At 37.0% G+C, this 18,860-nt stretch overlaps 1 protein-coding gene across 1 annotated transcript in view; it reads right to left on the reverse strand.

Annotated features, from left to right (window-relative positions):
• The window catches only part of LOC115209196 (neurogenic locus notch homolog protein 1), a 109,250-nt gene that overhangs the window by 53,427 nt on the left and 36,963 nt on the right, over positions 1-18,860 (reverse strand). Inside the window, 15 exon segments of the mRNA XM_036501643.1 lie at positions 1-79; positions 1,265-1,375; positions 2,445-2,555; positions 3,622-3,732; positions 4,322-4,432; positions 5,000-5,110; positions 5,349-5,459; positions 6,772-6,882; positions 8,200-8,310; positions 10,583-10,693; positions 12,618-12,728; positions 12,867-12,977; positions 14,400-14,510; positions 16,399-16,509; positions 18,399-18,509. The exon segment at positions 1-79 is cut by the window's left edge and continues 32 nt beyond it. Of these exon segments, the coding sequence (XP_036357536.1) occupies positions 1-79; positions 1,265-1,375; positions 2,445-2,555; positions 3,622-3,732; positions 4,322-4,432; positions 5,000-5,110; positions 5,349-5,459; positions 6,772-6,882; positions 8,200-8,310; positions 10,583-10,693; positions 12,618-12,728; positions 12,867-12,977; positions 14,400-14,510; positions 16,399-16,509; positions 18,399-18,509 (1,633 nt within the window).

An 18,860-nucleotide genomic window follows, 5' to 3' on the forward strand; every position in this document is an offset into this window, starting at 1 on the left:
TTACACTGGCATAGAAAATTTGATCCATTATTCAAACAAATACCTCCATTTTCACATGGATTGCTACCACACGGATGAACTACGAAAAAGTATAATTATAATGAATACAGTTATCAAAATTAAAGTAGACGAAAGTAGATGCGTTGGCAAGTGTATCATTCTAAGTGAAAATATAACAAAATGTCTTAATGTTCTCCCCCCCCCCCCCCAAAAAAAAACAAAAACAAAAAAATAGAATCAATGTGAAGTATATTTGCGACTTAAAAGTGGCTAACCACTAAGGGTGGATGCTACTGTAGCTTGTAGTCCCAGGAGAACATCTTCTCCAGCTGGCTATTGACACATTTTCTGTGCCCTAACCTAGTGGTTAGCCACATTTAAGTGGCAAATATACTTCACATTGTCGTGCACCTAGTGTTTATACCTCGTTCGGAGATTTATTATAAAAGAATCCCTCTTCTATAATATTTTCTGTGTTGAAAGAAACTCAGTATTCACTAGTGTGTAATTTTACTTTCAGATTAGAATCTAGTAACTGAGTCTTTTGTCCGTTCTTGTAACCCTCATGAGCTACATTATCATATGCATGTATAACACGCACACACGAACACACGTACACACTCACACGCACACAAACACAGCTCCTCATACCCATCCTCGTGCAGCCCCTCATGCTGAACAAATTACTAACTGATCAATAAGTGTCTCCGTTGTCACTCGATCTGTTTGAAATAGTATCTGAATAGCCTGCATACCACAGTTCGTGTCTTAAGCGAAAGATAATACTGTGGGCAATGAATTTACACACACACACACACAGACCTGCGCGCATGCATATGTATCAGGTTACATTTATTGTTACTAGTAACATGTAACTCAGTAAAACCTGTCATTTGTAAATTTTTTACTTGACGTGAAAGATGTTTCTTTGTACGTAGCGAATCATATAAATGACTTCTTGTAAGAGATTAATTTAGGATATACATTAAGACTAATTTGAAGATGTTTAATTATGAAAAGTTATTCCGTTGACTAAACAGGAGTTACTCACAAAATATAGATGAAGATCAATATACAGAATCCACAAATCTGTTTTGATTGATCTTTTTTGAAATCCTTTTCATGTAAGTCACTGAATATCTATGAAGCAGTATTAACATCACAACATCCCTATCCTGAATTGCATAGTAACGTACAATATTATTTCTTGTAATGTTAAATCAATAGACTGATGTACATTTCAATAATATGTAAATTTTCTTACTTAAAGAACAATCGAATTTCTTAAATGTCGGCGGGCATTTACATGTAAAATTCTTTCCTTGATTGGAACAGATGCCTCCATTTTGACACGGATTGCTGCTGCACGGATCAACTAACAGAATAATAAGCATTAGAACAGGTAAGTTAGTTCATAATATTTAATGGTAAAAGTAGAAAACAATAGGAAATATACAGTACTTTCTATTCTATGCACAAGGCTAGAAATTTTTTGGGAAAGGGCCAATCGATTAGATCGACTCCAGTATGCAACTGGTACTGAATTCATCAACCATGAAAGGATGAAAGGCAAAGCTGATCTCGGCGGAAATTGAACTCAGAATCTAAAAACAAACGAAATACCACTAAACATTTCGCCCGGCGTGCTAACGTTTATTATTTCTTTATTGCCCACAAGGGGCTAAACATAGAGGGGACGAACAAGGATAGACAAACGGATTAAGTCGATTACATCGACACCAGTGCGTAACTGGTACTTAATTTATCAACCCCGGAAAGACGAAAGGCAAAGTTGACCTCGGTGGAATTTGAACTCAGAACGTAACGGCAGACGAAATACCGCTAAGCATTCCGCCCGGCGTGCTAACGATTCTGCCGGCTCGCCGCCTTGATAGGAAACGCACATTAAACTGTTGAACATGAGATCGCATTATTTGATGCAAAACCCTTTTTAAAACTAGTTTGATCCCACCAGCCCATGAAACAATAGCTTATCCTGGTTTCTGAGCTTTTAGGCTGATTACTGTAAAGAGATTAGCGGTCCACCTACTGCTGGTACTCATTTCTTTTGTATGAACTGAAGCAACGTGAAATGAAGTGTCTTGCTAAAGTATAAAAGACGATAGTCAGTCCGAGTATCGAACTCGCGAGCTAACGATTTTGAACATGACACTAAATTTTGAGTGACATTTCGGAGTGTTGTACACGATATATTACTTCCAAACTATCTCCAATTTCGCACTTTGTTGACCGTTACTGCAAATACGTAAATACGTATTCATGCTCTGAAATAGAGTGATCTACGCGTATGTACTTTCACTTTAAGCCCTACTAAACATTGTATGTGAGTGGTCTTTTAAAGAAACAGAGTTTGAGCCGAACCTCCGTTAACAATTTCGTATCACATTTAAATATCAATTTCAAAATTCGAAGAGCATATTCACCTATAGAACAATCTTTTCCTCGATATCCAGGGACACATAGACACATATAATCTGAGCCATTGTTTGAACATGTTCCAGCGTTCTTACATGGGTCAATGCTGCATGGATCAACTACAGTTTAAAAATATATAAATGTATGAGTATATATATATATATATATCTAGGGAGAATTCACGAAAAAACAAAAGATTAAGACAAGTGGTGTAGACAACAAACAGATGTATTAGTATAACGCTCGGGAAGTGAAAAAGTCTTTAACGTTTCGAGCCTACGATCTTCCACAGAAAGGAACACAGAAAGAAACAAGGAGAGAAAATGAAGAATGTGTAGTGGCTAGCGATCTATCATAGCGAATATATATATATATATATGTGTGTGTGTGAGTGTTCGTGCATGTGTAAATGTGGAGTTGTACACAGATTCACGGTACAAAATAATATAATGTTAGAAGCCCACCGCACAATGTATTGCATGGATAGAGAGAGAGAGAGAGAGAGAGAAAGAAAGAAAGAGAGAGAGAGAGAGAGAGAGAGAGATGAGAGCATGGAACTAAGTTATAGGAAAATGAACACGGTCACCGCACAACCGACCATATCTGCGTCCAAATATCTGCACACTTACAGCTACACATTCACACACATCCGCGCGCGTGCACACACACATACGCGTATGTACATATATACAAGTACACATGTGTATGCTTATATACAGAAGAAAAGATATTCGATCTATGCAAGTAAGAAAATATGGGAATTGGCTTTGGGCTTGAAAATCTACAAGGTTCTCAGAACAAACATTTGAATTTTTGGCATTTCATATAATTGAAATTTAAGAAATTTATTAAATATTTGAATTTTCATGAACATTTGATTTTTAAGCATGTATACAACAATGGAATTCTTGCTGTGCATTCACTTTTTTTTAAAATACTTTATCTCTTTCGATATTTGTCTGATTCGCAGGCCCTTAACGGGAGGCAAGTACAGATATAAAGACACCTCTCTCTCTCTTTCTCTCGCTCTCCCTCCTCTCTCTATTTATATATACATAGACCAAAATTTGTGAGTGGATTTAGTAGACGTAAGCTGCAAGAAGCAATCACAACAACCATAGAACAGTATTAACTGTTGTTAATTCACAGAAAAATAGATGTTTCTGTCAAAATATATTCACTTACCTACAGAACAATCTCCTCCTCTATATCCTGGCGTACATTGACAAGTAAAGTTTCTTCCTTCATTGGTGCACGTTCCTCCATATTGACATGGAGTGCTGCTACATGGGTCAACTAGAAGAGAAAGTATTTAAATAGACTATCAATAGGTGCCATCATGGCTGAATGGTAAAAATGTTTGCTTTGGAATCATTTGATATCGAGTTCAGTCCCAATGTGCATCAGTTTGGCCAAATGCCTTTCACTAGAGCCATCGACTGACAAATAAATTCAGAGTGAATTTGGTAGCCTGAAGCAGTGTGGAGGCCAGTAGTAGATATATGTGTGTTTGCTTGTGTTTGTTCGCAGTACCACCGATGGATAATCAGTATTGGTTTGTTTACATCTTAAAATACAAGTTCGTCAAAATAGTCCGACGGAATAAATACGGAAAAATGAAATAAGCATTGGGGTCGATTTGTTCAACTAAAACCCTTCAAAGCGGTGCCCCAGCATGGCCGCCATAAAAGGACAGAAACAAGCAACTGATGAAACATAGTGTCATTTACACACTAGTAATCCGTTTAAATAAATACTTGGCTCCAGTTATTTACCCAGTACTCCAGTTATTTTCCTTAAATACAAAACACAGTCTAGTGTAAAATTAAGGATTAAAACAATAGAAATATTGGAATATTGAAACAAAAAATAGAGAAATATTTACCAATAGAACAATCGTAACCTCTGAAACCTGGGTTACACTGACATGTGTAATTTTTTCCTTGATTTCTGCAAATTCCTTCGTTTTGACAGGGACCAGAACTGCATGGGTCAACTGTTGAGTAAAATACACGTAAGAACACAGAAACACACCACAAACAGGCAGTTATATATATATATATATATATGTGTGTGTGTGTGTGTGTGTGTGTGTGTGTGTGTGTGTGTGTATGTATATGTGTGTGTGTATGCATGCATGTATGTATATATATATACATGCATACAATTGTCACTAAATATCACTAGGGGGTGTGTGTAGCAATCGTAGGAGAAAAGTTAACACAAACTTATTTTTCCTTTCTTTCCTTCCTTCTCTCTCCCTCTCTCTCTCTCTCTCTCTCTCTCTCTCACATACACAGCCTCTCTCTGAAGAGATCAGGCTTTACTCGAAACATTACCGATAATGTCTCCAAGCACCATACGTACTATTTCATATTTGCAACTATAAACATAAATATACGAACGTGTATATATATCCGTACATTACATATATATGTATGTATGTGTGTCTGTGGATAAATATATACAAAACATAGATGAATAGATAGACAGATAGATATGTATGAATATATATAAATATACAGTGATAGATTTATACGTAGATAGATATCAAGCTACTTACCTATTTCACAGCGAGATCCTCTAAAACCTTCCATACACTGACATGTGAAATCGTAACCATCGTTTGTGCAGAGTCCTTCATTCTGGCATGGATTACTGCTACAGGGATCAACTTAAAAATGCAAATGATATTTTAGCATCATAAATTATGTTAAAATATGCTAATATGTCAAACCTTAACCAAAGTATTAGCAAATACCTTTAAGTAGAATCAAATATAATTTTTGAAGTAGATGTATGACTATATTCGAAGTATAGTTTAGGGTGAGCTTCGTCAGACATATCAAGAAAATTTTGAAAGTGACTACGATGCAATATACAAGTAATATGAACACTATATTTTAACTTACCTATTGAACAATCCTTCCCTCTGTATCCAAGCTTGCATGCACATTGATATGTCGTGTCGTGGTTTAAGCATGTTCCCTCATATTGACATGGATCACTGCTGCATGGATCGACTGCAAATGTAAAGTAGATAACTTCTGAATTTAAGAAATTAAAAATATTTCCAATAGGTATGGCTCTGTGGTTAAGAAGATTGTTTTAAAACCTGAAACGAGATTCCTCGAAGTGAAAACCCCTATCTGGGTGAGTTATCTCCCTTTAACCGGTTCCAGTTGTGGCCAAAAAAGCATCAGTTTGTGTACGATTATCGTTTTCTTGTCAGCAAGCCGGCCACTTCATGTCTCAACATGAATTTTCTATCATGAAATCATCGACTAAACACCTCAATTTTGAAATTTAAGAAGGCCTCTGGTGTAAGCGAATTCTTTACGAATTGCCCTCACGGTCAAGCAAAGTTTGCATTATCTGTTCCCTTTGAGATATGGCTTAGGCTGTATGGCGTTATCTCTATGTAGTTCGCTAAAGACGTAACGTTGCGCCTCTATGGGATCCTAAAAGAGGTCATGCCTTTATTTAGCCAGCTTAAAAGGCCCCTTCAGTTGCAGCAACATATTTCTATGTATGTCTGCTTGCATTTTTGGTGATACTGCTGTTGATGTTGATGCTGTTATTGCTGCCGTTGCTGCTGTTACTACCGGACGCATTGTTGGTGCTACAGTAGTTGCTACTCCTGCTGTTGCCCTTTCTGCTGTTACTGACGGATACCACCTTTGCCTCACATACCAAGGCTTCATCGACTACCCACTGGGCATTCACTTATAACCCTACATGAGCAGCTTGCCTTTGTGCAGGATGTAGAGAGGTTCACTAAAATCTCTTTCACACTGAATGATGTCCTTAAGGTGTATCTATCAAATAATTATCTGGGATCACGCGAAATGCTTGTTTACTCATCTAAGGACTTTTCTAGATCGAGCTGCTACCCCTTCGTATTGAGAAGTTACAGTCTGGTTTTACGGACATGTGGTTATAATGTTACAGGAAAGGATTGCAAGACAGATTCTTCAAGCCAAGCCAATCGAGAGGAGACCCAGGAGGGCACCAAGAGCGAGATATTTGGATAATATATGTTGTCTCAGTTGGCCACGATTGGGAATGAAATGTAAAACTTTAAGGACGATTGCTTTGGATAGGACTTAATGACCCCTCTACCCTCACGACCCTACAATGAGCAGTCGACTGTAAAAATAGATAGAAGCATTGATTATACTTTCTAATCTCTAAAATATATCGGGTTACTCTTTGATGTCACTATACATGCTAGAAATAGCAACAATATCTCCTTACAGTCTTAAAAAATTAAGAATACATTGAATGAAGTAAACTAAAATATTACCAACAAGCATGGTATAAATGTTGACTTACATACAGAACAGTTCTGTCCAATGTATCCAATATTGCAATCACATGTATAATTTGATCCGTTGTTTGTGCATGTTCCTCCATATTGACACGGTCCACTGCTGCAGGGATCAACTGAAAAAGTTAAGGTCTAATTAGTAGCATTTGCAAAAATTTGTTGAAAAACATATATTTAATATACACTTATCTATTGTGGAAAATTATTTTGAATAAATATGACATTTTTTTCTTCTCGTTATAAGAAATAGAAATATTGGTTTCGAATTCTGGCACAAGTAGGAATGTAAATCGATTCCATCGATCAAAGTAATCAACTGGTATTTATTTTATCAGCTACGTTAGGATGAATGGCAAAGTCGACGACAGCAAAATTTGAACTCAAAACGTAAAAACGAACAAAGTGCTCCTATGGATTTTGCTCGGCGTTCTAACGATTCTACCAGCTTTCTAAAGCCTATAATATTCTTTTCTGCTCTAAGCACAATCACGAAATTTTTTGGGAGGGTGCCAGTCGATTGGATTGACCCCAGTACGCAACTGGTACTTAATTTATCGACCCCGAAAGGATGAAAAGCAAAGTCGACAACGACGGAATTTGAACTCAGAACGTAAAGACAGACGAAATACCGCTAGGCATTTCGCACGGTGTTTCTGCCAGCTCACCGCTTTTTTAAAGCCTATAACAGTAGTTTCAAATTTTGGCACAAATCCACCAAGTTTGGGGAAAGGGGGAAGTCGATTACAACAATACCAGTGCACAAATGGTACTTATTTTATCGACCCCGAATTGATGAAAGGCAAAGTCGATCACATTGCCATTGAAGTCAGAGCGTAAAGTCGGACGAAATGCCGCTAACCATTTTGTCCGGCAAGATAACGATTGTTTTCTACTCTAGGCACAAAGGACGAAATATTTTGGGAGGCCAGTCGATTAGATCAATCTCAGTACGCAACTGGCATTTATTTATCGACCTCGAAAGGATGAAAAGCAAAGTCGACCTCGGCGGAATTTGAACTCAGAACGTAATGACAGATGAAATACCTATTTCTTTATTACCCACAAGGGGCTAAACATAGAGGAGACAAACAAACAAGGACAGACAAACAGATTAAGTCTATTACATCGACCCCAGGCGCAACTGGTACTTAATTTATCGACCCCAGTGCGTAACTGGTACTTAATTTATCGACACAGAAAGGATGAAAGGCAAAGTCGACCTCGGCTGAATTTGAACTCAGAACGTAACGGCAGACGAAAAACCGTTAATCATTTCGCCTGGCATGCTAACGTTTCCGCTATCTCGCCGGCTTAAAGAATTATATATATTAAAACTCAAAATGACTAATGTCTTAAGATAAATTGTTTGGATGTGTTTAAAATAGATATGAAAGTCTAATTTAAATTCTAAAGATAGAAATAGGAAAACCTACCGATGAGACAAGTATTTCCTCGGAATCCTGGTTTGCATATACAAGTGAAGGATGATCCAGCATTTATACATAGTGCATCGTTTTCACATGGACTACTGCTGCATGGATCGACTAAAATAGAATATGTAATAGTGTTTCATATATATATATAAATACAGTGTACATTTAAACACACAAGAGGTATCCATCATAGGATTCCTTGCACGCAAGAAAGGACAGTTAAATTCCAAACCACTATTAGGGATAAAATTTCGAAGGGAATGAAAAATACAAACATTTACCATCTAACTCCTTACTAAATTTTTTACACGCTAAGACACTGGTAATGGAAACTTCAAATATTTCTGATTACCCTTTGATATATATATATATATATATATATATATATATATATATATATATATATATATATATATAATATATATATATATATGTATATATATGTATAAATTTTAAATGAATGTGAGAAATTGGATATTAATTTAATTAACATCAATTTAACACCAATGCATATTCAAATCTGAAGGTTCAGTAAATTGTATTATATACATATGAGAGGGATGACCACTATGTGGACAACCCTTATGCTAGAAGTAGATCCGCTATGGTCTTACCACTAAGGAATGTTCTCAAGAAAAATTTAGCAAACACCAGAACGTAAGCGAGCAAGACAAATTAAACAACGAGACCGTCTGGAAGAGTTGCAAGAGATATCGAAGTCGTCTGGAGGCCGTGGTTGAAGCCAATGGCGATTTTATTGAATAAATTTACTCTTTAGTATTTCAAGATGTTTTTATGTAATTTTTCGGTAAATACATCTGTTAAAATGAGATGTCAGCGTAATTCTCATTTTTGCGTAATTGAGACGACACTTTATTCATCGCACACTCAATACACACACATACACACACGCGCAGACACACACATATTTATATATAAATATATGTATACACATAGATATATGTATATATATATATGTATATATATATATATATAAACACACACACACACACACACACACACACACATATATATATATATATATTTATATAATGAATAGGGTTCGTAGATAATAATTAAGAACATTAAAAACATAGACAACTCGACATAGAGTATACTCGAGTTGTTTTTGTTAAGCAAATAGCTAGGACACATCTATGTAGGATAAAAGGCACTGCAAGCTAATCTGGCTGTGAAGAAGAATTTGATGTCGTAACTGACATAATCAAATCCATTTTCGTGATAGGATTGTGGATTTGTATTTGATGTCGCTTAGCTAGAAAAGTCGTGCACAATCATTTCTCAAACAACGCGAGAACATGGGTACACATACAAACACAAACACACATTTATACGCACACAAGCACACACATGCGCGTGCGCACGCACACATACACACATATTCATGCAGACATACACACAGGCACGCACGCACGCACACATATTACAAAACAAGAGAGTATGGAATGTTTGGGAATAATATTGTAACGATCAGCAATCTTGGTTACATTTTCGGATGCAATTTGGAATGTTTATTGTAGGCGTGTGGTCAAGCAGTTTGGGCGTTGCACTCACGACCCTGGTTTCGATTCCCGGGATCGAGCGATACGTTGTGTTATTGAGCAGCACATTTTATTTCACGCTAAGACCACTTAGCTGTAAATGAATAACCCTGCGACGGACCCAGGCGTCTGGTTCAGGATCATTGTGATCGGGATTGCTTGTACGATATGAGAAATGGGGAAGTGACCCCTATGCGTCCTAGAACTCGAGGCAGTACTTTCTTTTTTCTTCTGAAATGTTGAAATTTGTCAACGAAAGATGGAAGACGTACGCTCGCGAAAGTGTGATAGACTAAGTAAAAGAGAGAGTATATTATGTGTGTGTGTGTGTGTGTGTGTGTGTGTGTGTGTGTGTGCGTGCGTGCGTGTACATTTATATATATATATATACATGCGATCTTTATGTCCTTATGCTTTTCCGAGTGCTGGGATACAATAATGATAATATCACAACAAGCACGTGACTAAGTGTTTAGGGTATTCAGCTTACGACGGTAAAGTCTGAGTTCGATATCCGTCGGCACATCGTGTCCCTGAGCAAGACATTTTATTTCACATTACTCCTCTCAACTTTGTTTCCAAAACTTTGTTGTACCTACCATTCGAAGGGCTAGCCTTAACTCATTCTGTTTCATGCTGAATCTCTCTGAGAACTACGTTAAGGGTACTCATGTATGTGGTACGTTAATCTTACGAGCAGGCTGTTCTGTTGATTGGATCAACTAGAATCCCTGGCGTTGTAACCGGCGGAGTGCCAATTACCACAATGCGTTAATTAACATAAATATTTATGAATTAAATTAAATATACAATTTTCATACCACCAGAACAATCTGATTTCGTATATCCAGGCATGCACAAGCAGCTAAAGGCTGGTTCTTCATTTGTGCATATTCCTTCATTTTGGCAAGGGTCACTACTGCAAGGATCGTCTGCAAAACGAGGGAAAAAATAAAGTGAGCTGCGACATCAGAGAATACACTAATACAAGGCAATTGTCATAAGAATAGTTATTTTAAATATATATTTCTTTACTACCCACAAGGGGCTAAACATAGAGGGGACAAACAAGGACAGACAAACGGATTAAGTCGATTACATCGACCTCAGTGCGTAACTGGTACTTAATTTATTGACCTCGAAAGGATGAAAGACAAATTCGACCTCGGCGGAATTTGAACCCAGAACGTAACGGCAGACGAAATACGGCTACGTATTTCGCCCGGCGTGCTAACGTTTCTGCCAGTTCGCCGCCTTTAATTATTTTAAATATATCGATAAAATATGGTTTGCTCACTGGGAACTACTACTGCTGGGAGAGAGAGAGAGAGGCGATAAAGGAGAGAGGAAGAAGAGAGAGGAAATAGAAAAGAGAAGAGAGAAGCGAGAGAGAGCAGAAAGAGAGAAGGAAGAAGAGTACTATTTAAGGGGAGAGAATCGCTTTTTTTCCTTCTTATTTCGAGAAATGTGGAGGTGCGTGGTTTAGTGGTTAGGGTGTCAGCACCATGATCGTAAGATTGTGGTTTCGATTCCAGGACCGAGCGACGCGTTGTGTCCTTGAGCAAAACACTTCATTTCACGTTGCTCCAGTCCACTCAGCAGGCAAAAATGACTAACGCTGCGATGGACTGGCGTCCCGTTCAGCTGAGGAACACATACGCCATAGAAACCGGGAAACCGGGCCCATGAGCCTGGCTAGGCTTTAAAAAGGCGCAAAGTAAAACAAAAATTCGAGAAATCATTATCAAGTGGTGAAAAGAGCATACAGCATTTCCATATAATTCTTTTATCAAATTTTCCAACAGTCGCGGATAATAATATTTCACTCTCGATCTGAGATATCCAGCACAGCATAACTAGAGGTTTTAAAGCTAGGTAGTCTGAATTTATTTGAAAATGAAACTTAAAGGCGAGCTAATTTTTTTTATTTTAACAGTGAAGAAAAGAAGAGAAGAAAGAAACGTTAATTAAATACACTGAAATATGTCAATGGGACATTAATATTTTTTCATGTCTATTAGAATTACAACTTTTATCTTTCATCTTTGATTCAGTCACTGAACCGCGGCCATGTTGAGACACCGCCCTGAAGGTTTTTAGTTGAACAATTGTTCACATAATTTTCGTCTAACAAATTCATTCACAAGGCATTGGTCAGCATACAAAAACCGCCTGGAATGGGCGCTGGAACTGTAACATCACGCTTCCTTATTGGCAGGTGTCCTCTCACCGCATACCAGCCAGATCTCATTGCCAACGATACTCGTTTACTTGTTTCAGTCATTTTGACTGCGGCCATGCTGGAGCACCACCTTTAGTCGAGCAAATCGACCTCACGACTTATTCTGTAAGCCTAGTACTTATTCTAAGCTAAGTTACGGGGACGTAAACACACCAGCATCGGTTTTCAAGCGATGTTGGACACACACACACACACATATATAGATATATACGACGAGCTTCTTTCAGTTTCCGTCTAGCATATCCACGCTTCGGTCGGTCCGAGGCTATAGTAGAAGACACTTGCCCAAGGTGATTGAACCCGGAACCATGTGGTTGGTAAGCAAGCTACTTACCACACAGCCACTCCTGTGATATGTAGAATAACTGTGACTTTTGTGTCTGTTATGTCGTAAATAGCCAGCAGGCTTATTTAGACATAACTGCTAGCGACGGAAGCAGTATTAATATCGAACGGTAATCTTTATATCTCACTTAACGTGGATTAGAACGGCGAATACTGCAGCATTCCCATTGAGAAATCCTCTCAGATATACAGACAGTGCTAAGAGCACAGACACATAAACCTTAACAAATGAAAATCGTGTTAAACAAGATCTGCAATTTGACACTTACATATTTCGCATGTGTCTCCTATAAAGCCTGGCAGACAATGACATGTAAAGTTCGATCCTATATTTGAACAAAGCGCTCCATTTTGACACGGTTTATTACCACATGGATCAACTAAAATAAACAGAAAATACAAAAAACAAATAAAAAATGTAAATTAATATACTTTTATATATATGAGAAAATGAGATTAAAGAGATAACACAAAGTGAAACTAAGTTAGCAAGCAGGAAACTAAATCTTATTACTTACTTATAGAACAAACTGTTCCTCTGAAACCTGGATTACAATTACATGTGAAATTATGGCCGGCGTTTGTACATTTTCCTTCATTTTGGCATGGGTCACTACTACATGGATCGACTGAAAAAATTGAAACAAAAATATTTCGATAAAATTCACATTTGACGGATATTCTTTTTACATTTTGGAAAATAGAGGCTTGTTCAGAAACTTTACACTTCAGAGATACACACCTACATTTCTAACGTTTATGCATGTAGGGTTTACTTATTATATTACGTTAAACTTTTTAATACTTTTTGGTTAGTATAAAAAAAAGGTTAAATTTTAAAATATAAAAATATAATAATTTATAAATATAAATTTTAAAATTTCAAATTTCAATAATTTGAATTTTAAATTTTATATCTTATATATATATATTGTATATTATATTAATTATATCTATTTTTTGTTTTTTATGTTTTGGTTTATGTTTTTCACTGTTTGAGTTGCCTAATAGTGGTTTTATCTCTAATTTAATTTATATTTATACTGTGAAATTTGATTTAATCTGAAATCTAATTTTTCCTTGTAAGTTTAGATGTACTCCCTAATATTATTATTATTATTATATATATATATATATATATACATATACATATGCATATATATATATATATATATATATTATATATATATATATATATATATATATACATATGCATATATATATATATATATATATATATATATATACACATATATATATATACATATTAATATATATATACATATATATATATACATACATATATATATACTCTTTTACTTGTTTCAGTCATTTGAGTGCGGCCATGCTGGAGCACCGCCTTTAGTCGAGCAAATCGACCCCGGGACTTATTCTTTGTAAGCCCAGTACTTATTCTATCGGTCTCTTTTCCCGAACCGCTAGGTAACGGGGACGTAAACACACCAGCATCGGTTGTCAAGCAATGCTAGGGGGGCAAACACAGACACACAAACACACACATACATATAAATATATATACATATATACGACAGGCTTCTTTCAGTTTCCGTCTACCAAATCCACTCACAAGGCATTGGTCGGCCCGGGGCTATAGCAGAAGACACTTGCCCAAGATGCCACGCAGTGGGACTGAACCCGGAACGATGTGGTTGGTTAGCAAGCTACTTACCACACAGCCACTCCTGCGCCTATGTAACGGTTAATATTATTGTGTTTAGTTTCACTACTTAAGCGCAGTAGTTAGTTTAGTATTCTATCCATATATAATGACTACTTCGTTTCCATCGATGGAACCAGAAGGCATTAAAGTAGGGAGTCTTGGGTATGTATTTTCGGTAAAGTTTCATATAATACGTCAGTATTTTGTACTAAATCTCAGTTGATACATTTTTTCATTTAAGTTTCACTCGTTAATAACGTGGAAGAATATGTATGCAAACTAATCTTTTTTTCAGTTTCCTAATTATTTTTCATCTACTCAAACCTATAAAAAATAATCATTATTTGAAATTTAAAAAAAAGTTTCAAACCTATTGAGCAATCATATCCTCTATATCCTGGTTCACAGTCACAAATGAATTTCTTTCCCTGCTTCGTGCATTCACCTCCGTTTTTGCATGGATTACTGCTACAAGGATCGACTGAAATATACACATAAATACGCAGATATTCAATAAAGTTTATATCCTTTATTCGTTACAGTCATTGGAATGTGGTCATACTGGAGCACCGACTTGAAGATTTTAAAATTTGGTGCTTATTCTGTTCTACTAGTCTCTTTGCTGAAACGCTGTATTACAGGGGCATAAACAAACCAATACCGGTTGGTAGGCGTTGGTGGAGGTTTAACCTAGAAAAATAGATGTGTGTCTGTGTGTATGTGTGTATCTTTTCTTCTGTGTTATTCTCCGACTAACACTTACCGACCGGTATTGGTTTGTTCATGCCCCTGTAACATAGCGGTTCGGCAAAGAAACCAATGGAATAGAATATGTACCAAACTTAACAATAAGTACATGGTTCGATTTTTTGACTAAAAGCTATTTATACGTGTATGCGTGGATGTATGTATATATGTGTGTGTGTGTATGCATGTATGCGTGAATGTATGTATATATGTGTGTGTGTATGCATGTATGCGTGAATGTATGTACATATATATGTATGTGTGTATGCGTGTATACAAGCACGGTTCTTTGTTTGAATGGCTAATACTGTACTTTGAATGCACCGCCATGATTTTAGCATCTGAATCCGGCTTAATAGTGTAATTAAGATGTTTGTTCAGAACTCATGATTCTGGGTTTCATATCACAGAGCAGGATCTTCATGTCTTCTACCACAGCCTTTAGAAGTTTTTGGTACACGGAAACTACAGAAACGTGTATGTGTGTGTGTGTGTGTGTGTGTGTGTGTGTGTGTGTGTGTGGTGTGTGTGTGTGTGTGTGTGCGTGCGTGTGCGAGCGTGTCCCGGTATAAAACACCAGTGTTATTCCACAAAAGACTTAGCAAGTAAAAGTACTAGGGTCGATATGATCTCTTTTACTCTTTTACTTGTTTTAGTCATGTGACTGTGGCCATGCTGGAGCACCGCCTTTAGTCGAGCAAATCGACTCAGGACTTATACTTTGTAAGCCTAGTACTTATTCTATCGGATTGAACGCAGTAGGCTTGAACCCGGAACCATGTGGTTAGTAAGCAAGCTACTTACCACACAGCCACTCCTATGCCTATCGTTCAAAATCCTTCAACCTGTATTGTGCATGACACGTGATGCACAGGGCATATTTCTCTGACATTCATGCATCATAGGTGATACACATTCCCAGTTTTTTTAAACCACAAAAGGAACTTGAGACTTACAAAAGAAGAGTCTTATATTACTTAGAACATTTGATACAAAAGATGACTTAAAGTTTGAAAAAATCATGAACATTTCGGACAAATTGATGAAAATGTTTTGGAGAGACTAAGGGTTATGGTGGTACTCCAGTCTGGCCGCAATCCATTGACTGAATCCAATAAGAAGCAAAACAATTTCAAATAGAATCACTTGACATGCAAAAATATAAGACATTTTGACTTGTATAATCCATTGAGTATATCTCTTTACATTGTTGATTTTTTAAATTTTTTTCACGGGGGAACATTGATATAAATGAGAACGTTTAACCGCAATATGGATGTTCTCCTTTAATCATCAATTATTATAATTAGGCTTCAGGACTCTGGGAAATCTTGTGTTGTGTATGGTATTATTCTAATATATAGGATGGGCTGCTGAAAAATTCGTGGCTTTAAGGGTATTGTGGAAGGCCTGATGAGAAGCCTAACCTTTCGCGTTTGTTTGTAGGACTTAAAAGAACTGAAGGTCCGCTGCAATAAATGTGTGAATCTGAGAAGGGAAATATGTCGAATAAAATCATAATTAACTGATCCGTTTATATTTTCTTTTACCTAAAGTCAGAAACTTTTCAGGACCCCTTGTGTGCTCTAATATAAACTGAGAAGTTTTGTTTGTGAACGAACCTATTTCGCATTCTTTTCCTCTAAATCCTGGAAGGCAGTTGCATTTGTATGTCGATCCGAGATTTGAACAGTTTCCTCCATTGTTACATGGCCCACTGCTACATGGATCGACTAGAAATATACCACAAAATAATAATAACAATAATAATAGTAATAATAATAATAATAATAATAATAATAATAATAATAATAATAATAATAATAATAATATAATAATTTCTTTTTGGGATTTGGTTTGCAGGATTCTTTATATGAGTTCGTGTGTTGAAGCATATTCTATTGTGTCCGGGGAGAGTAATTTTCTTTTTGTGCCTCATAATTTAACACACTCACCGGTAAAATTTCCACTTATTCCTTATTTTTATTTTCCTAAAATTTTCGTTGTGTCTTGCAACCTTTTCAATAGTCATCCATATTGCGGTTAGACGTTCTCATTGAGAGTCAAGACTATTGAAAAGCTTGCAAGACGCAACGAAAATTTCAGGAAAATATAAATAAGAAATAAGGGGAAATGAACTGTATCGATGATAGTATATGTATGATTGGCTCTTTTAAAAGCTAATATCATGCCGTATTGAAAATCTTGTCCATTAGAAAATCTACCTATGCAAAATGTTTTTAAGAGCATTGAAAGATGTAACAGGAAATATCGTAAAATATATTTGTAATTCTATATTTATTAGTAGTTAACAGGAAAAGTTGACATACGAGGGGCGTTCAATAAGTAATGCCCCTGACCCACTTCCCATAGCAGTGGAGCAACGAACCTTGGCACAGTTATTAGTCTTTTTCTACATAGGAACCACCCAGAGTTACGCATTTCTCCCATTGTTTGATGCAGCTCTGGAGACCGTTTTTGTAGAAGACCCCAGCTTGGTCCTCCAACCTGAACGTGACTTCAGAAATCAAGGCTGCATCATCTGGGAAACGCTTTCCTTTCAAAAACAACTTCATGACTGGGAAGAGGTGAAAATCAGAGGGTGCAAGGTCAGGAAAGTAGGGGGATGGGGGAGGAGTTCATAGCCGCACGCCTGTGCTTCTGATCTGGCGACAAGCGAGTTGTGGACCGGAGCGTTGTCCTACAGGAGGAGGATGCCTTTGCTGATCTTGCCCCGCCTCTTGATTTTGATAACTTCTCTTAATTTCCTCAAAAGTGAAGCATAATAGGCTCCTGCAATTGTGGTACCCTTTGCCAAGAGATCTGTCATCATTACTCCGTCCTGGTCCCAGAAGACTGTGAGCATGACCTTGCCAGCGGAGGGCTGCACCCTTGCCTTCTTTGGAGGGGGTGAGTCACGGTGCTTCCACTGCATTGACTGGGCTTTGGTCTCTGGATCATCGTGATGGACCCAGGTTTCATCCAGTGTAATCAGTCTTTTGACTCATCTTCTTGGCACATCTCCAAATTCACCCTCGAGTACTCGACGCGTTCTTGCTTCTGGAAAGGCGTGAGCAACCTGGGAATCCATCTGGCAGACACCTTTTGCATATGCAAATGGTCATGAATGATAGTTTCCACAGACCCGGTACTAATCTTGACCTCATGGGCTATTTGGCGAATAATTATGCGTCGATCTTCCAAAATGGTAGCCTCAACTTGACGGACAGATGCCTCATCAATGGCAGAAGGGGGCGACCAGATCTGGGAGCTGTTTCCACAGAGTTCCGACCATGTTTGAATTCACGATGCCAGCGTTTTACAAGGTCATATGATGGGGCATCATCATCATAAGTTACTTTCATTTCATCAAAAGTCTCCCGTGGTGTGCGTCCTTTCAAATACAAAAACCGGATCACTGCTCGACACTCAACAGGCTCCATTTCACACTTGACTCGGTTCAAACACCTGTAAATCAGAAACCACAATTAATTCAGAGCTTTAATTTGCCACTTAATCTATAGAGATATAAATAATTGCACATGCAAAATTTCAGCTAGATCAAACAACTGCAAGTGGGTCAGAGGCATTACTTATTGAATGTCTCTCGTAGTTTTCTTACCTATATCACAATTATCGCCTCTAAATCCTGGTAAGCACTGGCACGTATAATTTGTTCCAAGGTTCGAACATATCCCATTATTCTTACAAGGTCTGCTGCTGCATGGCTCAACTGGAAATAGATTGCAAAACTTTAGCATTCACTATTTTGAAGCTTTAACTTTGAGATTGTGTACTGAAGCAAACCCCGTAGAGGGTTATGATATTCATTTAAAATACACATATAGACTGTTATATTAATCATATTTTCTATAAACAATAATATTTGATTCTATAAAGTAGTGTAACGTCAGTGACCGTAAATGTACGACAGTGTCCCTTACCACTTAATAAAAGTTTCAAATTTCAGTACAAGGTCAGCAATTTTAGGAGTAGGGTATAATCGATTACATCTACGCCAATGTTCTACTGGTATTTAATTAACCTTTGTCTTATTTTCTATAAACAATAATATTTGATTCTA

Source organism: Octopus sinensis, linkage group LG3, assembly GCF_006345805.1.
Source record: "Octopus sinensis linkage group LG3, ASM634580v1, whole genome shotgun sequence".
NCBI classification, from domain to species: domain Eukaryota; kingdom Metazoa; phylum Mollusca; class Cephalopoda; order Octopoda; family Octopodidae; genus Octopus; species Octopus sinensis.